The following is a 23,589-nucleotide window of genomic DNA, read 5'->3' on the forward strand; positions in this document are numbered from 1 at the left end:
ACCTGTTAGTTAGAAATAGTTCTTTACTCTTACATTTATTTTATTTAATCTGTAATTCCAGGTCCAAGTATGGAAGTGCTTCTACACTGACTGCCTTTTGCTGTTGTTAGATATTAATCTTTTATTCAGGAATAAGTACAGTATGTAAAACACTCTTTAGTTGGTGCTTGGCATATTGCTCTGATTGGAATCAAAGGGAAATGCAAATATTTCAGTTAAATCACCCTTCCTCTTCGCAGGTCAATTGAATATTGCATGCAATAGGTACACTATGTAATCTCTTTTATTGTGTAAATCAAGTCAATTTGGTCTATTTCTACAAAAGATGTTTTTTAGATTAAGTGAAAACATTTTTAGGGGGAAAGCTGGTGTATTAATTACTCATCTGATGTTAGAAGAGAGGAATAGAGCGCTCATGTACTGTATTGGCTCTGTGTGTGTGTGTGTGTGTGTGTGTGTGTGTGTGTGTGTGTGTGTGTGTGCAGCATGAGTCACCCTACCGTCCTGTGATTGGATGGTAGTTTATGGGTAAGGGAGGGGGAGAGAGCCTTAGGGGCCGTCTGTCAATCTCTCCTCCGCTCCATTCACACATTCATCTGCATGCACCGTCATAGAGAGATAGAGGAAGTGAGCGAGAGTCTCTCATTCATAAAAAAAAAGAGAAAAGTTCATTCATAAAAAGCTGCACAGTTCTGCTGTGCCTCAGAAAGAAAAGACCGAGGGGAGGAAAGTTGATGTGGAGGTGAAGCCAAGCTGGAAGCCTGGCAACTGACTGAGAAAGTGTATGGGTTGAGAGTTATGATGGGGGTGTACACAGCATGACTAGAGCAAAGCAGACTGGACTGTAGACTACACAGGACATCCCCAGTCCCACGCTGGTGAGTTGAATCTACTCTAACGGACCGTAATAATTTGAGGACATTGTACGCCAGATGCTAAGTCATTTCCCAAACATCAACTGATAAGCAATTCAACAAAAAAATATCAACCTTAATGTATTTCAAGCCTCTCCTGTTTTCTGCTTTCTGTAGTCAAATCTACGTTATCATTCAAACCTCTGCGTGTAATAACTGTGAATGTTTAGTCTAATTCCTGGCAGGGTTTCCTGCTCTCTTTTCTACTTTGTCCTAGTGCTCTCCCTTGTCCAGTTCCCTGATTATGAGAGAGCAAACCTTACCCAGGTTCAAATCACAGAAAGGACTCTTACCAGGTAGCTCATCACTTTTGTCATAATACATAATCAGTACAATGAAAGTGACTGCTGCATATCCGATTGTCACACTTTCTGTTTCATCTTTTACAGGCATGCTGAAGCGCACCAAATACAGTCGTCTGCGCAATGATTCGCTGACATCTCTGGAGGATCTGCCCCAAAGAATGCTGCCCCCTAGAGAGGACCTTTGCTTAGACTCTGATTTTGCCCAGCTGGATCCCGGGACGCCTACACATCACGGGCCGTCCACCCTGAGGGACTTCATCCCCCGTGTGGCCAACATCCGATTGCAAAGTCCTACTTCCCTGCGGGGGATGAGGGGACAGACGGACTCAGAGGGCAGAACCATTGATGGACACACTGACAGACCCTCAGGGCCTAACCAGAGATTTTGTAGCCAACCTTCCCTCAACGTGCCCCTAGCCACTAATAACTTGGCTCTGCGCTGCACAAAAAGACCCATAACCCTGCATCGGATGGCCGGCTGTCCTTGCTCACAACACAGAGACGGTCTCTGTCGTTTGAAGACCTCCTCGGCAGTAGATGACTGTACAGTGGAGGGGACAGCAGACAGAGTGGTTCACCATCACATCAAGGTACCTGTCACGTGTTAACTAATAACACTCAAAAATCTAATGGTGTAGCAGAATGCGACTCAGAGTGTGGGATGTTCTTTGCCTGACTAATCTTCATGTTTTGACAATTTGTCTAAAATTGTTAATGTGTTATTACTAAAATATTAATTGTGTGTCAGTGTGAAAGCTTCTTCACTTTACACTGCAAGAAAGTCTTTACTAATAATTCCTACCAGTGCCAACAAACACACAGACATACAGAACCATTGACACACACGCACACACGCACACACACACACACACACACACACACACACACACACACACACACACACACACACACACACATATATACACTCTGTCTCCCTGTGCTCTTTCCACACCATCACACTCACTTTCGTACGTTCATCCCCCCCCTCTCAGATTAAGCTTCCTGTGTAGGCAGTAGTGACTCATCCTGGCTCTCTGCTTCTCTCTAGATCTGCTCTACTTCTGTGTGTGTGTGTGTGTGTGTGTGTGTGTGAATGTATCCGGTATCAGCAGAGCCCATGCTGTCCTAAAACCGGAGGTGTGTCCGCATGGGTGATTAAGAGCAGGGCCTGTGAGCTGACCACTGATGGAAATGAGAACGGACTGTTTTATTGTCCTTTATAAACACACACACACCACACACACACACACACACACACACACATATTGATTTAAGTCTGGTCTTCATCAGTAGACTTACTCATCCTGCCTCCAGCCTATAGGCTCTGGTCTGCTCTGTTGAAGCGCAGGGCCAATAGAAGTGGGACTGGCCAAAGTGTATCCAGGCACATGGCAAAAATGTTGTCTGGTTGCATTAACTACATGTCAAGATGTCCAAAACTATTTCTTAAGTGCAGAAGTTGCATGTCGGATAACTATGGACAGGCTAGTCCACAGTTTTGGTCCATAAGGATAACTGTATGTGCATACATTTAATGCTGCACTTGATGATTGCCTTTGATGATTTCTCCTCTAGAACTAATAGCCGGTCAAAGTTTTCTTGTACGATGAAATATCTCAACATTTACTGGATGGATTGGCACCAGAATTTTTTTCTTCATGGTTACCAGATGATAAATCCTAACGACTTTTCATCTTGTGCCATTATAAGGTTTTGTGTGCAAGATTTTGTCAACTATTGGTAGACATTTATGTCCCCCTCAGGGGGGTTGTAACAACTTTAGTGATCCCTTAATTTTTTATTTGCCATCATCAATTCGCTAAATACTTTGATTAATGACCAATCCCTGAAAAACAAATGACTTTCAGCCTCAGCTGTAGTTTGTAGTTTGTTCTAATAAGCAAATGTTAGCATACAGTATTAAACTAAGATGGTGAACATTAAATCTGCTAAACATCAGCATGATAGCATTGTTCCTGCCAGCATATTAGCATGCTGTTCATTTAGTACAGCCTTACTGTTAGTCTTGTTTTTCTTAAATAGTTTTTTATTGATTTCCTGGGTAGTCCAGCCTGCCAAAGATTATTGATTGTTGAAAGACAGCCATGAAGAGAGAAAATAAAAGCATGACCGAAATGTGCAATGTCAGAAAATATATGGTTTGAGTTTTGCTATTTCTTGGAAAAATGCAGTATACAATAAGTGATTCCTAAACTTTTTGCCGCAGATTGAACCTGTCGCCAAGTCCACTTAAAACTTTGTCTTTCTTTGAATCTGCTCCAGTATTTATAATGTTTCTTGAGCAGTTGTTAATCAATTTAGATGTTTGAGGTCATCAGGAACTACAGATATACAGTTGGCTGTCATCTGCATAGCGGCGGTTTCAAACCAGACGCGCAAGTGACCAACCAGACTCCATTTAAATAATCAATACTTTTAGGGTGTATAGAGCCAGCATATTTCCACATGTAAATGGGTCAATTAAGGGTTTATTTCAACCAAACCAGAGTGGTGATTGTTGGAACAGTGGAAAAACAAACCAAAACGGCTTTTCATAGTCTCATTTTGTTTCTGTCGATTTTGAATGGTGTATTTTACAATGATAAAATTCCTATTTGTTTACATGGAGTCTGGTGGGTTTAGCGATAGTGATCTCAGGGATGTTTTTATGTTTAAAAAAAGGATCTTACTCTTTAACTGAAAGGTCTATCTCTGTGTGGATCCTTTCCATAATGTTTTAGACACTTGGAACAGTAATCTGAGCATGTCAGTGGCAAAACAAGCACTTTTTTGACGTGAATTGAAGGTGCGCAATTGCCCATTAACTTACATTGTAGCTTGTTTTGCTGACTGTTGACTGCAGCAATCTTGCTTATTCTGGACCAATTTCGAAGATTCTTGTTCCCATCAGTCACTTAAACACAAAAACATAGGAAAATAGGGTCCAGGTTGAACAAAAAAATAAAGTTACCCTTTAAATTAAAGAGAAACAGGCTGGAAGCATTGCCCACATAAGCACTCTGTCTAAGATCACTTAAGACTTTTATTATGACTGTTTCTAGATATATTATTTTACATTGGAATCCGTGAGTAACTGGTGTTTTGTTGTGTTTTACTAGTACATGGGTAGTGTGGAGGTGACCCAGTCCATGAGAACCCTCGACTTTGATACGAGAATGAAAGTCACACGGTAGGAGGTCCTCCCACTACCACCGTGCGCACACACACACACACACACACACACACACAGACTCTCTCTCTCTCTACTGTATGTGTGTGCATGCATGTTTGTAATGGAGTTACTTGTGATTCTGGAGTTTGGCCTCCGTTAGTTTTTGTCATGAGGTTAACGTAATGATAGAATTCTGAAACTGTTTGGACTTGGCCTTCCATTATTACATATGGTCTCCTTCACTAACAAGAGGAAACTGCTTTATAACATATAGTCGCCAAGCAACACGTGTGGTTTATTTGAAAAATGTTTCAAAGGGGGAAATCAAATTAAATGTATAATGTTTCATAAACCGGGGCTTTCTCCTCATTTGATATTGACATCCTTGTGCTGGATGCCATAACGCCGAAGGACACAGCTACTTCTGTTCACAACAACACTGCTGAATGATGGGGCAGAAAATCTAATTAGATGAATTTCCTCCTAATGATCTCTCATAGTCTTATTAAGAGAAGAGAGAGAGGGAGCGAGACCTCAATCAATTACATACAATTTGTTTTCAAGGAGAAGAAAAGCACTTCCTGGAAAAAAAAAAAAGTCTTGTTTCCTAGATAGTGGGATGTTACTTATGTATGTGTGTGTTTGTTGGTGTTTGGCCTCTCTGACCCAAGCGTCAGCTCTCTGAAAACAAGCAACTGCAAAGCTCTGAAGAATTACAGCTTAAAGGGGTGATAGAATGATTATATAGGATATTTCACACTGTTCCTTAAAGTGGCCATATTATGCTAATTTTCAGGTTCATAATTGTATTTTGAGGTTGGACCAGAAAAGGTTTACATGGTTTAATTTAAAAAAAAACACCATATTTTTGTTGTACTGCACATTGCTGCAGATCCTCTTTTCACCCTGTGTGTTCAGGTCTCTGTTTTAGCTACAGAGTGAGGCATCACATTTCTATCCCATCTTTGTTGGGAGGCGCACATGCGCAGTAGCTAGGTAAGGATCACATCATCTAGCTAGCTGTTTGTTTCTACTACTTCAGTAGTACAAGGCAGGATTAGCTGGGAGACTTCTTCTAAACGAGGGTGCACTTCCAACTTTGCGTGGAATACCTGCAGAATAGGGACATGTAAGTTCTTTTTAGTTCTTTTGTAGATTTTGGTGAACTAGTGTGTGTTGTAGCAGTGTTTTGCCATTCAGAACGAGCTAGCATGCTAGCGCTAGCATGCTACGGTTAGCCACCTAATTTCGGCTAGTGACATAAAAAGCCCTGCCGATTTTGAACAGCTCACCCGGAGACTGAAGGCAGGACACATTCAGAAACCCGTATCTCACTCAAAACAGCATGGATGTTTTTTTTTCCAAGTTTGTATGCGTGTGGAAGCACCAGAGACACAAACAAACAGAAAAGTGATTTTTTTCATAATATGGGCACTTTAAGGTCTCCTTATAGGGTATGCAACATTGGTTGGGCTGAAAATAGCCCGAGTGCTATTCTGTGGGCCCTAAACTACCCTGTGAATATGGCCCTATTTGGAACAAGAGCTTTTCTTCCAAATATGGTATGCTCATGAATATTTAGATGAGCTGCGCGCTGATTGGTTGAGCGCACATACACATACATTGGAGACGAGACAGCAGGTCTCATATTTCAGACACTGCAATGTTATATATGTCATTGTTTGTCTGCTATTTTGTTACTAAATTCACTTCTGAGACTTTTTTATGCGAGAAATCAACTATATAAAGCTCAAATATGGGCCGTCTTACGAAAATGTATGGCTAATTGCAAATTTGGTAAACTGTGTCGGACTTCATGAGCTCCACACAGTCTGGTGGCATAACTATAGTATATTTACAGTTTGAATTACATCACGGCATGTATATCACAGCTACCCTAAGGTCTTACAAAGCTAACACTTTTGTCCGATTTCAATTTAAGGCATTTTTGTGAATTTGAGGGGTCTCGTTAGGAGGAGCTGCTAGCTAGGCTATGTGTCCCATTCAATCCTATGGGAAAAGGTCGCCGCTACACTTTCGGCATAACTATAGTATATTTACACTTTGAATTTCGTCACAGCATGTATATCACAGCTACCCTAAGGTTTTACAAAGCTTAGCTAACACTTTTGTCCGATTTCAATTTAATGCATTTTTGTGAATTTCAGAGGTCTCGTTAGGAGGAGGCAAGCTAGCTCTCATTGATAGAGCTCCACCCAGCTCACTCACAGCGTTTATTTCCCCGATCGTTTGATAAAATAACTCAACACACATATCCATTATAAGATTAACTGGAATCTGTGGTAAGAGATTGCTGGCGTAACAAGCTCGCTGACCACACTCTCACTCACACACACCAGCCATTTAGCAGGAAGAGGGGAGCTGCAGGCCCTGGAGCTCTGTCAGGGCAGCGGCGTTTGGTAGTCCAGTAACCCAAAAACAGTGACTTTGTGCGGGTATGGAGTGCAGCGGGCTGCCGGCCGTGACGGAGCTCCATCTAGCTCACAGCGGGCTGGGGTCTGTGAAGGAGGACAGGCCGGGCGGCGAGGCAGAAACCCAGGCAGCACCGGCCGCTGAACTCTGACACACAGTTGGACAACATTTGCAATTAGCCATCAATTTTTGTAAAACGGCCTATGTTTGACCTCTACATAGTTGATTTCTCTCATAAAAAAAGTCTCAGAAGTGAATTTAGTGATGAAATAGCAGACGAACAATGTATACAATTTCTGAGATCTGCGCGACCTATTCAGACGACTACCTGATCTCAGATCAGTGGTGTAGCCTATGTAAATGTTGGGGCGTGACAAAGATAGAGACTAGAGCCAAATAAGGAGGAGCTACCGAGTTGACGTCAACTCGGTGGTTCGTTGAGATTTGCCCGTTTTCAGAGGCAGTTTCAAATTGTGAGATTTGCAGAGGAAAGCGGTGTCAATGAGATTTTGAGGTTCTATGTATGTCCTATTTACCCACCAAACTGTCGTTAATCAACTATGACAAGGTAAAATCGGTTTTGCATTCTATCACCCCTTTAATATGAGCACACATACCAGGAGTATTTTTGTAGCCAATCTTATCATAGATCAGTCAGTGTTTTAATAGTCAAATCTATCTCCTTTTCATCTACATATTTTTGTATGTACTGTATGTATAGCTTTACCTAAACAGGCAAGGGCTCATTGATATTAACTTGATACGTCAAGTACATATTGCTGACAAAACTTTTGCTTGTTGCATGTTGCAGTACATTTTATTTCACTGATATACTGTGGATAAGCTTATTGTAAAGTAGTTTCCTTCCTCATGTTCTCACATGCAAGTCACATGTTAGCAGGGCACACTGGATCACATATTTACAAAGGTATCTCTGTGTTTGGTGTGTGTATGTGTACATGTTTCTAATCTGTTTGTGTGTGTGTGTGTGTGTGTGTGTGTGTGTGCGCGCGCGCGTGTGTGCACATGCACAGTGAGGCAATCAGCAGACTGTGTGAGAGGACATCAGCCAAGAGAGCAGTGAAAAATGGGAGGGTAAGACACACCCAACACACACACACACACACACACACACACACACACTACAATCAACACAGACACAGCTAGAATAACTGATTTTTGTCATCATCAGCCTGTATGCAAGGGACTGTCTGCTCTTCTGGGTCAAATCAACCTACAGTTTTCTGGGAGCAGGAGCATCCTCACTGTCTCCACAGACAGCTTGACTCTGATTGCTGCCTCCTCCTTACAGGTGACAGCTTCAGCACGCTTAACCAAATTCTAACTGTGATGCATCTAAATTATTGAGGCATTGCATTAAAAAAAATTCTGTGCTTCTGTTTTTCTCTCTCTCTTTTTTCCTCATCCTCAGAAGATTGCCCACCACCCCATGCAGGCCATTTCATTTGCCTCAGGAGGAGATCCAGTATGTTCATATTCTCAAATGTTTCACATGTACCAACATGTTCATGGACAGATAGGGACACTAACACACACACACACATACGCAGTGAGTAATTTGATTACAGCTGGGTTTGTGGAGGATTGAATTATTTCCTACCCCAACCCTAGATCCCTCTTTACTTTTAATTGGTGGTGCGAGGTCTGGGCCCGTATTTATCAAGCCATTAAAAGTGAAATTTTGGACTTAAATGAAAGATAAATAAGATAAGTGAAATAAAATAATAAAATCCTTCACTCTTTCTACTCACAAACTTAAAGCAGCCATATTATGCTCATTTTCAGGTTCATAATTGTATTTTAAGGTTGTACCAGAATAGGTTTACATGGTTTAATTTTCAAAAAACACCATATTTTTGTTGTACTGCACCGCTCTCTCTCACTGCTGCAGCTCCTCTTTTCAGCTGGTCTCTGTTTTAGCTACAGAGTGAGACCTCTTTTCTTCTTCTTCTTCTGTACTATCTTTGATTGCACTCGCACATGTGCAGTAGCTCAGATGTAGATCATGTCAGCTAGCTAGCTCCATAGACCGTAAAAGAAAGGCTGTTTCTACAACTTCGGTCAGTTACAAGGCAGGATTAGCTGGGAGACTTCTAAATGAGGGCGCACATGTAAGTAGTTCTTTTGTAGATTATGGTGAACTTGTGTGTGTTGTAGCAGTGCTTTGCTATTGAGAATGAGGTAGCATGCTAGCGTTAGCATGCTAGCGTTAGCATTAGCGTTAGCATGCTGACGCTACGAGCTAATGGTTGCGGTTAGCCTGCTCGTTTCGGCTTGTGACGTCACAAGCTGTGCCGATTTTGAACAGCTCACCCAGAGACTGAAGGCAGGACACATTCAGAAACCGTATCTCACTCAAAACAGCATGGATGGATTTATTTCAAAGTTTGTATGTGTGTGGAAGCACCAGAGACACAACATAACACCCCAAATCCCAGAAAAAGTGATTTTTTCATAATATGGGCACTTTAAGAATAAATGCTTTTTATCAAATTTCCTTCTGACTAAAAATACTCTTAAAGACAAGAGAGCCACAAAAGGTGTCTTAAGAGTAGATTCTAGATGACTGCAGTACAAAAACAAGTGAGCACACACCTTCTGAGGCACGTATGGAAATGATTGTACAAAATATCATTGGTGATGAATAAGTTATCTGAAGCAATATGTTTAATTCATCATAGCTTCAGCCTACTTTTATTAAATTTGATTAAAAAATTTGATAGAATGTTACAACACTTTGCGGGATGCAAAGAAACAACATTTAGCCTTACATTGATTTTGTTTGCAATCACTTTTCATGCACCTTCATTGTCTGCACATATCAATATGGCACTAAATTCCCCTATTATTAAGATTTCTTTAATGACCTCCTCTCAGCAGAAGTTTCCTCCCTGTTTCACTTTGGTTTTCTTGTTGTTTCAGACATTTACTCATTATTGTATATTATAAATAGATTAGAAAGTTGTCAATTGCAACTGGAAGGATTTTACACATATAAAACAAAAGAAAAAAATAATGTTATGTTTGGCAGAATATCAGCGGACAACTGTGAGGACTCAAATTCTTATCTCTGATTGGCTTCTCAGGATATTGCGTTTCTACTGTATAAACAATTTATAAAATCATTTTTTGTGACTTAATACAACCATCAATCAATAAATCAACCAATTTGATTGGTCACATAAAATCGCACAAGGTATAATTCCAGTGAAATGTAATCCCATCAAAGCTGGTTTGTGCTTTCATCATCTTTACACCTCGACGAATCTGTGTCAAACTAATTACTGGTATCTATTTTTTTCTTTTTCCCCTCTATGCCCGCATTATTTCCATATGACAGACTATGGGTTATTTATCCTGAGTGAAAAAAGAAAAAAATCAATGCTGCACAGTTAATGACTGTCTGAACAGCCAGCAGGACATGTCTGTTGTTACAGTAGCTGCTGTCTAGGTCAAACCCTGCTTAATAAACTGCTTGACTAACAAAATCTGTTATTTATGGTTTGCTCAAACAGTGAATACAAATGCTGGGTACACACTCTAATATTTCATTGCCATTTTGATACTGCAACATCACACTGGCCAAAGATTGTAGAGAACAGGGAGGCAGTTTCTCTCTGGGAAACACAACACCAGCAAAGCTATGGATGGGATTATAGCTCGCTGTTTAATTAATTAGCTAAAATAATCTTGTAGTGTGCTCTAAGCCTCGGCTCTGTTGGCTTGGACACATAGAAGATAGCGGGGGGAATTAAATCAATCTGCCACAGAGGCTTTATGGTGAAACATATTCAGCTGACTCTGCTCTAGTATTAGTATCAGAGAACCACTGATAGGGAGTGAATTAATTAAACAGAGAATACACGTGGATGTCCATTTACTGAAAATGTCTGCTGTGTTTTCAATAATCAAATTAGGAAAAGATTAGAAATCGCAAGGCTGATTACAGATCCTAAACCCACCAGATGTACAGGTTATTAAGTAAACTACACAACAACAACAACAACAACAACAACAACAACAACAACAACACAGTCAAGAGGTTTTTCATTGACCTTGTGCACATACAGAGAAATACAGAGAATACCTTTAAAGCGAGATTATGTAACTTTTGAAAGAAGAAATAACACATTCCTTCTTTTACAAATGAAAGGTTGAATGCATGGGCAACAAAATGCACCATTGCTAAATTCAATACACTCAGGGGTTTTGCTGCCACAGTCTTACTTGTTCTGGTATGACCAGTAGCTTATGGTGGCTAATGTTAACAAACTTTAGACAGATTCTGCTGTGTAACTGACATTATTATGTCGGCTTTCTGACTTCATTATTGTCTTATCTACTTGTGCTACTGTTAAATTATAAGCTATGTAGACACGTTGTTTATATTAGCATTTAGCATCTTGTAACTGCCATTTTGTGGCCACAGTGGCTGCTGTTCAGCTTTCTGTTATTTTTCTCTCAATTTGTTTACAGGACATGGCAGATTACATCGCTTATGTTGCCAAGGACCTCGTCAATCAGAGAGGTGGACAGTTTAATTTCACATTACGATAAGCGCGGCTTCCATTGGACTTTCTGCCTTCATTGTTTAAATGCACAACCTTGTCTCTCTTTCTCTCTCTCTGTCAGCATGTCACATCCTGGAGTGTCCCCGGGGTTGTGCCGGTGAGGTTATCAACAGCATCGGTCAGGCTTTTGAGACTCGTTTCCGCCAACTTCTCAGCCACACACCATCGCTCCTCTCCAACAATCCCAGGTTGTCCTTCTGTCTACTTCACCCATCTGATCACAAGTGCAATTTAGACTCTCTACATTGGCCTATAATTCTTTTCACTGGGTTTTATAATAGCATAGTTCTTTTTGAGTTTGAGTTTGATCCGGGGCGCCTCATCCTTGGGTTACTTGGTTTTTGTGTTTGTATATTTGTGTAGAGCTGAAAGATGAGTTGATTAATAGATTAGCTGATCGACAGAAAATGAAACTACAATGATTTGATACTCTAGTAATCGTTTGATTAATGTTTCAAGCAAAAATGCCAAACATTTGCTGGTTCTAGCTTCTCAAATGAGAACATTTGATACTTTACTTTGTCTTATAGACAGATAATCTTCGCTTTGGGAATTTTTAAGTATTTTTCACTATGTAATCTTCTATAACCGAACCAAGACAACAATTGGCAGATTAATCAATAATGAAAATAATTATTAGTTGCAGCCATTTCTTTGTGTAGCACAGTTTGGCGCAGAGGGACTCAGTTTTATTCGGCAAACTCAAAGGAATCTATGCTTTTGATTTGAGTATTTGTCTCTATCTTTGTAAGTGTTATTTTGTGTGTGTGTGTGTGTGTGTGTGTGTGTGTGTGTGTGTGTACTCATCTTGACTGCATATATGCGTGTGCATTAGTGCAGCAGTAACAGTCATGTCACAGCTTCTCCACAGCGGAGGCAGTGAGGTGAACATCATGTAACTTTTTGCGTGCAGGTCAGCAGCAGTGAGAATCTGTCAGAAATGGAGCCCAGAGGAGACAATAACAGACCAAAGGTTAGAGCAGGAAGGAGAAGCCAGGAAGCACCGTGACTACTACAATGTGATCCCGGGAAAGACGCCGCCCGCTGGTGGAATAGAGGACCTGCGGATTACAAGAGAGGACAAACAGGATGCTGACATACAAGGGGTAAGGGCCCGCTGATATTGTGCAGTTGTAAATGTTACAATGGTTTAATATGTGTGGCATTATATCATTATGTCAGTAGTGGACTGCCTAATTTGAAGTATGTTGATTTTTTAAAGATAATTTTACACTTTAAAAAGAAAAAAAAAAATCTTTTTTTTGTCTGTTGGCCACTGAGCAGAAGCAGTTGAGCTTTAAGTGCCTTGCTCAAGGACACCTCAGTTGTTGGTAATAACTTCCCAGAATTATTGTGCTAGTCTGGGAATTAAGTCAGCGACTTTCTGGTCATGTCTTACACACAGTGGTGTAGTCTACGTGATACGCAGGTATACGCAGTATACCCACTAAGAAAGCTCCAGGATTTCCATATACCCACTTAAAAATGCCCAATGACATGCAAAAAAATACTTTCCATTATATTTTTGATATATTTTGAATCATCATCTGTGTTTTTCTTCTTCACATAGGCTAAAGAAAGGTATTTCCACTGTGAATTGGTGCATAAAAATGTATATACAATACAGGAAATGAAGTCGTTGATGCTCAAAACTTCCCTGGGGGAGAACACCCAGACCCCCCAATATGATATGCCCACCCCCCCAAAAGGCAGATTCTGGCCAATATATATACACTACAGTATACCCACTACAATACATTAGACTACACCACTGCTTACACACACACACACACACACACACACACACACACACACACACACACACACACACACACCCTGTGTGTATGACTCATCTAGTGCTGTTGCAGGTTCGTTTATCTCAGCCTGTTTCACTGTGTGAGAACTGCTCCATCACAGAAGAAACTCCAGCTCCACCTGCAGGTAAAACTCATCAATACACTGCCAGCCCAAGTTAAAATGGTTCTACATAACTGTATATGTCTGTATGATACTTCATTAACGTGTGTTGCTCTGTGACTGTGTGCATGAGAAAGTGTAGTTTAAACTAATAGGGTTAATTATAGTTCAGGTAAACTTTGTTTAATTAAAATCTGATTTAATAAAACTTACATAGTTAAATGGTTTGAAGCAATGTGCAATATTAGTATAAACCATAATTGAAAATACTATAGGCCAGAATAAAAAATTCTGATCAAAACAATCACAGACAAAAGCCCATGAATATAGCCATCACTGCACCATCATGCAGCAGTTACTGTAGGTATCGGAACGAAAAATGTTATTTGTACTTCACACAATTAGAGCTGTAGGAGAAGAAAGAGTGGCGCCAGCAAGATTTTTGCTCACTGTTATGTTTTGATAGCAGCTCCAACTTTTCTGTTGAGTCTATTAGACACCTCAACTGTCAGTTTAAAGTTAACCACAAATCAGAGTTTAAATTGGAGTTTTAAAATCTGAGATTTTAAGAACAGTCTACAATAAAACCTATTTATTTAACCTTAAGTTTAAAGATTTGGCGCGAAAGAATTGTAAAGTGAACCATAATCAATAAAACAATGCCAATATGAATTTAAAAATGTGCAACTCTCTTTTTTGCTTCAGCCTAATCCTTTCAGTCACTATTTACTGTTGGAGTTTACACTGTGATATGTGTATAATTGTTGTTTTTATGATGACTGAATAAACTACTACTACTACTACTACTACTATTATACAAAAATAATCCTGGTTTATAGCTAATCCCGGTTGGAGCAACCAATCCTTGTGAACTGTTATATTCGTTATATATTTCTATCTCCATCAGACTCGGTGGTATCGGCGGTCAGTACCCCACTCTCTGACACACAGATCCACCTGATCCAGGAGGAAGGCTGGTTCCATGGCAGGTGGATAATCGACATCCCTGTTTCTTGACTACCAGTGAATTACTTTAATGTGTCTGTCTGCTAATGTATATCTCCCTCTTCCTTTCTCAGTAACTTTGTGTCCTTTATCCCAGGTTAGGAAGAGAGCAGGCGGAGTCACTTCTCACCTGTAGTGGGGATTTCCTGGTCAGAGAGAGCAGCTCTGCCTCTCGTCAGTATGTACTCAGCGGGATGGAGGGAGCCACCGTGCGGCACTTACTGCTGGTGGATCCACATGGGCAGGTTAGAGTTGTGTTGTTGGATTTTAAATACACAAAGCATGAGACGAGGCAAATGGCAGCTGGCCTTAATGTTTAACCTTGTTGCCTGTGTCTTTGTGTAACCAGGTGCGGACTCGTGATCAGGTGTTTTTGAGTGTGGGTCACCTGGTGCGTTTCCACATGGAGAACCAGTTGCCCATCGTCACTGGAAGCAGTGAGCTGTGTCTGAAACAGCCAATCCTACAAAGACACTAAAACACACATTTATAGACCGTCAGATGCATATATTAGCCTTAGCAAAAAAAGGAAATGTTTAAACCTTTCAACACTTTTAAATCAACCTGTCAACATGTGAGACGCCACTTCCTAGAATATTTTATTATTTGGTCATTAAAGTTCATATTATATATGCGAATTGTTCGATTTTCTTACCATTTGAGTAAATTCTCACACGCCCCGTGTTGAGAATTGGCCTGCAGAACATCCTGTCTCCCTCTCGCTCTCTCCCAGGCTGAATTTGCTGGTGTTTTAAGTCAAAGCACAATCACTGATGTCAGAAGGAAATTACCACAATGTTGGCAGACTTTCAGAATCATTTTTGATATGGTAACTAATTTGTCTTGTGTTCATTTGTTTTGATTTGTTATTGCCTTGTGTCCTCATTTCCATGCTTGAGTTTTGAAACTCACTTATTTGTTACATTCTGAATAAATAATTAAAATGCTACAGAAACAGATTTGCAGTTTAGTCTTAGATGAACTGGCAAATATGCAAATAGTAATGTTTTTGTTCCACATAAAGTGTAATCAAATACATCTTCAGTTCTTTTACAGAATGGATTACTGGACTTTGTCTGACATTTTTTATTGGTAATCCTCCAACCACAAAAAACCCAACTTTATTTCTTCTTATACTTCCAGTAATCCAGGCTACTTTATCTTACAGTACAAAATTGAACTGCTATTTTTAGGTGCAGGCTCTAGGGAGGTTGTAAGTGCATTGATTTGTCCTCCAAATTTCATGATTATATCAGAAAACTGCACATTACCAGATGACAGACACACTGTAAAAATGAGTTAATGGAAATAAAATATTTATAGAACATAAAATTATTATATATATTCACAGAACATTAAATTATTATATATATTCACAAACAACTTTTTATTGTGTCAAGGTTTTATTAACATGTGTAGCTGAGACACAAAGGTGTAATGTGTTGTCTTATTTTGGAAGGTGTTATTAGTTTCCTGTAGAGTTCAAGAGCCAATCAAAGTGCTCGATGCAATCTGCTGCACAAAGGAAGAAAGAGTTAATTTAATACTTATTTTTTTTACATTCTGGTATGGAATGTGACCAAAGGACCGAAGACACGAGTCAAGAGCCTCTGGTAAGATTTTGGAGACACAGGCACACTCTATGCTTAACTAGGTTAATGGTAACTCGTTCAGTATATAAATAACGTTACAGTAGCAATGCGGATACGACTAACCAAATTAACTGTTAACTGTAAATGTAAATAATGTAATAAAAAAGCTTAACCGAAAATAAGCTTTATTGATTAAAAAGGATAAATGAGAAGAGGCGTTAAGTAAAAATAGAAATACTGTAATATAAAAATATTCCATTACAATTGTGCAAAATGGCACTTAAGTAAAAGTACATGCTATTATTTTAAAGTTCTTAAAGTATTGAAAGTAAAAGTACTCACACCCCCTGCATGCATTTATATGTACAATCGTAATCTGTAGCTAACGTTAACGTTAGAGTAACAAGTAAATGTAACGTTAGTAGGGTAAATAATATATTATTTCTCACTGAATGTAGCTAGCTAGGGGAGAAGTAGCTAGGTAATGGTTTCCACAGCTAACTACTTTCTTGCTAACGTTAGCTGGGTATACGGCTCACATCTAGCAACACAGACAGGGACCGTAGGAAATACCAAAAAGTTTAATCTTTAGTAACAGAATACTACAGTCAGAAAGGCTGCTGGTGCGAATAAAGCTCAGCTCATATTCTGGTTGTGAAATTTTCAAGGCTGGGCGCCGCCGGGGTCTTTCTTCCGTCTGCCGCCTAGCTAGCTAATTGCTTGCAGCAGCGGAGGAGCTAGCTACTGTAGCACCATGCTGTAGCATAACACAGGTGCATCTCCTCCCTAATCAAACTCTCTCTCTTTCTCTCTCTCTCTCTCTCTCTCTCTCTCTCTCTCTCTCTCTCTCTCTCTCTCTCTCACTGTCAGCTTCCACTTTTACTAAAACTAGAAAGAAAACTAAGTAACATTTTACTTGGGCTACTTGAATAATAAACAAATAATAAATAAAGATTTAGAGATGTATTTATTATTATTATATGTTGTTATTATTATTATTATTATTATTATTATTATATGTTTATTATTTGTTTGTTTATTATTTGCACTCCCTTTGGCACTCAGTGTTACCTACATTCCCACTATAAACAAAGTCATTGTTTTTGCACTTCCCTCCTATTACACTGACATTGCACTTACTTTATGTGTGTATAGTATTATTAACTATATATTTTTTGAATTCTGTTTTATGTGTGTGTGGTGTAGCATAAAGGGGAAAGTCTGGATCGACGACAGTTCATTTACTGGATAATCGCTGGAACATCTGGCGCCGTTGGATATTCCACCGGATGTCCCTTGCCTTGCAATACTCCATTCATTTTGGGTACAACAACGAACTTTGTGCAACAAGGCAGGCCTGCTCGGTTCTTTCGGGGAATGATTGTAAAGATTTACAAAGAATATGTTTACGGCCTTTACTATCTAACTGGGACGTTTTGGGACCGATTGGCGGGGATTTGCTATGGTCAAAATACACATGGTGATACACTGGTAAGAGCAAATGACGTTTAACCATTTATCCAGCTAATTTAAATAGCTCACGTTACTGTATTCTGTGAACAGTTAATAACTTCATTTTATATTGTATGTGGCGTTTTCTTTTGCGGAGTGCAAATGTTCCACCAAAACAAGTTCCTTCCTGAGTCCATTTGGCAGATCAACCGTCTTTGCGACAGGAGCTTAGCGCCACCCAAGACCATTGTGATTGGTAAAAGAAATGCAAACAACCCAGAGCATTTTTTTCCTCCTATCTAGGAGTGTATGTGTGGAGGGGCCAGACCTTACTCAGCAGCGCTGTGGAGATAGGTCTGGCAATGCAAGACTAAAGCAGTCCCTCCAGGATTTCGCGATGTCGCGATTGCGCCAATTCACGTGAACTCAACCAATCACCGCGAATTTAGTGCGACTCGCAATTTTGACCAATCACCGCAACTTTTCCGCACATTTGACCAATAACCTGAAGTTTCCCGCGACTTCAACCAATCACAGCAGTCCCACGTGCACTCTGAGAGCCAATGACCAATCGGGAGAGAGAACGGGTTGATCATTTCCTTGTTTTTTATATGAAGACGAGACGTGTGACTCATTTACCAACAAAACGTACAGCGAAAGACCGTGCAAAACATTTCAGACCGTCCGATACATTTTAACATCAATGTATACTTTAATGATTTAAAAGTCGCTGCTGTTTCCATCCTGGCTGTCGGCTCTCTGCAGCGGGTGGGGCTACTGCTCCATGCCCCCCGCGACTGACGCTTGCACACACACAAACACACACACACGCATGCACGGATGCAGGAGAAAAAGGAGATGAGATGACACGATGACCTAAATTGAGGACAGCTACGCTCGTTATTGTAAGTGCAATGATAAGTTAAAGTCAGTACTTTATCAAACCGTATGAATGTGTTTCCCAGGCCAGGCCAGGATAGGAAAATAACTAACAATGTAAAGATCAACAAGCCACTGACAGATATGTTCAAATTTGATTGATTCAATAAATTATTATTTTTTGTCTTAAATCCACCAGCCATTTTCATATTATACCAACATTTACAGCATCCTGAGCTTTTTTGGTAAAGTTACTAGGAAATCTCAGCCCAGAGTAGTTTTATTCTCCCCAAAACAAGTTTCCTTTTTATTTTTAAAGAACCATACAAAAAAAAAAAAAAAAATCGCAACTTTTTTGCAACTTTCACTGTCTCCCGCAACTTCATTGCAAACATACAAAAGACATCGCAACTTTTATTGCAATTTTTTACAAAAGCTCCCGCGAAATCAAGCAGTTTGGGCCGCAACAATCTCAAAAAAAAGGCTGCGAAATCCTGGAGGGACTGCTAAAGGGAAACAGTCTCTGCTGGACATGGATGAGGTAAGAACTGCACCTTGAATAACGCTACATCTCGCGTAACGTTAGCTACCTAAACTCTCGCTCCGTTGATTCCAGCACACAAAAGGGGCTAAAATCAAATTAGGGTGTCCACTTATGGGTCAATGGAAACAGAATTCAAAGAATTTTAATTTACTGGAATCACCTGGACCCAAAGAAGGCCTTGGCCTCTTGGGACAAAGACCGGGCAGGACAGGACTGTGTTGCCATTGTCCAATGGAGACACATTGGACAGGAGAATTACTTAAACTCCTGGGATGACATTGTTTGTGGTGGTGACCATGGATCTTAGTTTGTGCTGAATGACAGACCTGTGATGTAGCTGCATGTTGTTGGTTAAGCTGTGGAGGAAAAGCAACATCTCACTCCCTTTCAGGCTGAATTTGCTGGTGTTTACTCAAAGTCTACATGTAAGCGTAATCTAAGCACCATCACTGGTGTCGGGAGGAAATTACTTTCAGAATGATTATCTTACATGTTAAATTTCTCGTGTTTATTTGTTTTTATTCGTTATTTATTTGTGTCCCCATTTCCTATTCTAAAAATAACTTTTTTTTTTTGTCTGTTGCATTCTGTATGAAAAATTAAAATGCTCTCTGTAACCAGAATCTACAGAACGAGATTTGCAGTTTAGTCTCAGATAAACTGGCAAATACGTGAAGTTTAGGGCGTGTCCAAATCCACTTTTGCTAGTTTGACGGCGCATGGTTCAAACGGGTGGTACTTAGTGTCTTCATTAATTCATAGGTGTGTTTTGGGCGTAACATGCAATAAACCAATCAGTGTCATCTCCCATTCCCTTTAAAAGCCAGGCGCGTTTGTACCTTAGCGCATTTATATTATGATGGCAGATTTGCACTGTAATATTTTTATTTGTAATCGTTTGCATGTTTGTGTGCTGCTGCGCTTCCCTGTGTGTGTGTGTGTGTGTGTGTGTGTGTGTGTGTGTGTGTGTGTGTGTGTGTGTGCGCGCGCGCGCGTGTGTGTGTGTGCGCGCGCGCTGTGCACGAGCCTAGGCGCATTTTACTAATGCGCTGTTAAAATAACAGTGAAATGCTGCGTTATTGACTTTAGACCAGGTTTTTGTTGGTTAATGACGCGATCACTTCCCGCTGACTCAAGATAGCAATACGCCAAGAATTCACCTGGACACACCTCCCTGTAAGACCAGCACGCCCATGGGCGCAAAAATTACTTTTTAAACGACATGGGCGCTGGACGGGACATTGACAACTGCGTCAGTCTTAAACTAGCAAAGACACTGGCGTCGGGCTAAACGCTGCGCTGTGCCAGGTGCAAGATAGGGCCCATGGAGTCAAGAGCCTTCGGTAAGATTTTTTGAGACATACCAATGCACACATGATTAACTGCAGACAGATGATTGTTCACTTTACTGTAGTCTCGCATTGCCAGACCTATCTCCACAGCGCTCCGGAGGAAGGTCTGGCTAGTCCACACAACATTCGGGATAGGAGAAAAACGTCCTCTGGTTTATTGGCATTTCTTTAAGCCAATCACAATCGGCTTGGGCGGTGCTAAGCTCTGGACGCAGGTACGGTCCCTCTGTAAAATAGCCTAGTGCACATAGGGAGGCGAGCTCTGGATTTAAAATGGCTGTCGAGTGTATGATGATAATTTTACTCCAAAAGAAAAGATAAATATATTTTGATTGTCTGTTCTAGCTCGGAGGATGTTTCTTGAATTGACCAGAGTTTAGAATGCCAACACAAAGAAAGCGGAAGATGAGGGACATCCGGACGAAAATGAGGGACATCTGGCGGAACCTCCGGCGACACCGGAACAATCCCGTAAATGAAATGTCGTCGATATGGACTAACTATACTGTGGCTCTTCTCCTTGGGGCTGACTTCACATGTTGCAACTTGAAAGCAATTCCAGTTCTGCACAAAGTGTGTGAGAGCCATGCATAGGCCTGTAACAATTATAACATAGGCTATTTGTCTATTTGTCAATTTTTTTGCATAATCACGGTTTATTTGTTTAACCGCAATTAATTGCTAGCATTAGCTAAGGTGCTAAGGCGTGTGACTGGTTATTGTGGATTTTGTTTAGATATGCCAAATTGTAATTATATAAGTAATTATTGGTCGGACTATGTTTTGTATTATTATTTCAATTCTTAATTGTTGGCACTTTACCCTATAGACGTTCATAAGAACAAAAATGACGAGGGGTGATGCAGTTAGAAATTAGTTTTTATGATAATTAAGAGGCATTGTTTACTACATAGGCTATGTATTTGTGTTATTACATAATCTGGGTCACATGACAGTGATATATAACCAAAAGCGTTATCCTGGAATTCAATTATTTCTGAGACAATTAATTGTACAGCAACACTTGAAAATTGTTACAGCTCTAGCCATGCAATGAAAATTAAATGATTTGTTCTGCATGTTTAAGGTCAGCATAATACTAGCAACAATAGAAACTTAATGAAAATCGTACAAAACAACTTCAGAGCAATGAATCTAGGTATTTCAAATGCCCCTTCTAATTGGCATTTGTAAAATTATTGTCTGATTGGCTAATAACTCCTATTTCACATGGTCAAGACATGTTTTAAAAATGTTCTTTCATAAATATATTGATTTCAGTTTCTTCACTTGAGCTCACACCTAGAAAAAGAATTTCTATGTAAATCAAGTAATGAACATTTTTAACTGCCTGCATTCATTAAGCCACAAGATGGTGCTATCAGTCTTAATGAGAGCTCATTCCCCTTCAGCATATACCAAAATATGTTTTCTTGCTTGGTCAAATATTCTCTGGCTAGATTTCTAAAATACTTCAAAAATGTGTATGTGGTTGTTGCTTTTCTCCATTTTCTTGTATTCACTAACAGACTATAACATGCTCATGATGAAATATGGCAAATACATATATGCTCAAACCAATGATTTAAATTACAATGGCTGTATCCTGTATTTTGTTCGTTACTTCAGTGTTCTTGAAACAGATGTGTCTGAAAGAGCAGTGAAAATGAGTGGTAGTAAACAGCCTATAATAATTGCTGCCACACTTTCCCATCAGTTTTCAGCAGCTTGTCACTTGCAGATTTTGGTGAAGTGAAAGATGACTGTGTGCTGAAAGTATGCAGCTGGCTGTTTTCGGGCTGTGGCCCTCATCATCCTCTGAGAGGCTTGGAGGGTCTCGCCCACGTTAATCACCCTAAGAACAGCTTGTTAGGCTGAGATCAAGAAACCACTAGCAACTGATGGGGGGAAAGAAGCAGCTCTGGTATAGACCGATAAAAACACTGACAGGGTATCTAAAGAAAAACAACACTTAAAGCCTTTCTGTCAAATGTAATCACAGATCTCACATAACTTCCCACAATGCCTAGCTTTTGGGGTGTCAAAAAGAGGGCTTATCTGGTACAAGGACCAGGAATTCAACATGTTATGCTCTTTCCTTCACACTTTGTGTACATGTTAAATAAGATAATGATATCTGCATATTATCGGATTCAGTCAGCAAACAACTAGAAACTGAAAGTGTCTCTCACCAAAATAAGAATCAGAAATAACTATCATCTATTAACATGACGGTATCATAAGTGTGAAATTAAGTACATTTTATTTTACCAAGTGAAGTGATTTTCCTGCTTTACGTCCGTTCCATCCCCTCTGGGTTTTCTCTGAGTCACGCGGACCTCGCCCAAAACAGCTCACCAAGAACAGCAATGACCTAGTGTGTGATGCCATTGTTTTAGACTTAAGAGACCTGCTGATGGTCACATATTGTCAAATCTGTGAGGTCACTGTTTGACCTTTGACCCCTCATTCATGTCAAAGCAGAAGCAGGCAACATGTGGTGTCACTCTATACATCCATTGTGTCACTGCATAAGCAGTTTGGGAAGAAACATAAGCTGATTCTCCTTATGATAAGTAATTAGGTTAGGGTTATTAACATGATGCCAATGTTTGTCTATAGATAATGAGAATGGATAAATAAGAGGCAAATTGTAAAGAGCAATGTCCGGTAAGGTAGAAAGGTATATTTTAATTGCCTGTATTAAGCACGTTCGTCATTTTTAACTTCCAGATGTATACAAACTTTTATATTAAAAGGCTACTTGTCTAATTGCATTTGCTTTATTTTGGGCAATTATGTTGGCTAAGTTAAAATGGTGCAGCTTCTCAAGTGTGGATATTTGCTAGTGTTTTCTATTATTAGACTGAATATATTTGGGTTTTGGACTGTAGGTGGGACAAATCAATCAATTTGAATAAGTCAACTCTAGTTTGGGGGAAATTGTGACTTACATTTTTCTGTATTTTCAGACATTTTAGAAATCTAAAGATTAATCAATTAAGAAAATATTTGGCTGATTAATCTATAATAAAAACAATTCTAATATCTAACCACTCTCTAACTTTTGTAATCATGTAAACCAAGGATTAAATGGACTGAATAATGTCCACTAGCTTCCACTAAATGGACACTGTGGTCAGCTGTAACTCATTTTATGATGAAGTCTGCATCTGAAACTACAGTAGACACATCTTAATCTGTGCAACCACGTGTTGTGTGTGCATTTGTTAGAACATGCGTGTGCATTCCTTGAACCCAGCCAGTGACATGACATGACTCTGAAACGGGAAAGGATAACCTTCAATATAATCTTCAGGTTCTGTGGCTTTGGTTCAGATCCAGAGTAGTATTATAGCCTGAACACTTTGAATTCCTTTAAAGAATAAACTTGAGTGCCGATGAGCCTGGGGGCATTAACTTTACACACAC

General features: G+C 39.8%; 1 protein-coding gene across 4 annotated transcripts; it reads left to right on the top strand.

Annotated features, from left to right (window-relative positions):
• Positions 1-584: 584 nt before the first annotated feature.
• Positions 585-15,400, top strand: LOC116054708 (SHC-transforming protein 4). 4 transcript variants are annotated; one of them, XM_031306390.2, is made up of 14 exons: positions 585-878; positions 1,132-1,210; positions 1,304-1,809; positions 4,339-4,409; positions 7,859-7,919; positions 8,017-8,136; positions 8,257-8,310; positions 11,322-11,373; positions 11,478-11,604; positions 12,330-12,522; positions 13,285-13,357; positions 14,241-14,322; positions 14,436-14,583; positions 14,688-15,400. In XM_031306390.2, exons 2-14 carry the CDS (start codon positions 1,159-1,161, stop codon positions 14,814-14,816), a joined length of 1,668 nt encoding a protein of 555 aa, XP_031162250.1. In that variant the 5' UTR covers positions 585-878; positions 1,132-1,158; the 3' UTR covers positions 14,817-15,400. The 4 variants fall into 4 exon arrangements, with proteins under 4 accessions (XP_031162250.1, XP_031162252.1, XP_031162253.1 ...); XM_031306392.2 differs by having other exon boundaries at positions 8,260-8,310; XM_031306391.2 differs by having other exon boundaries at positions 587-878; positions 1,100-1,210.
• The last annotated feature ends 8,189 nt before the right edge of the window (positions 15,401-23,589 follow it).

Source organism: Sander lucioperca, chromosome 3 (genome assembly GCF_008315115.2).
Source record: "Sander lucioperca isolate FBNREF2018 chromosome 3, SLUC_FBN_1.2, whole genome shotgun sequence".
Taxonomy (NCBI): Eukaryota; Metazoa; Chordata; class Actinopteri; order Perciformes; family Percidae; genus Sander; species Sander lucioperca.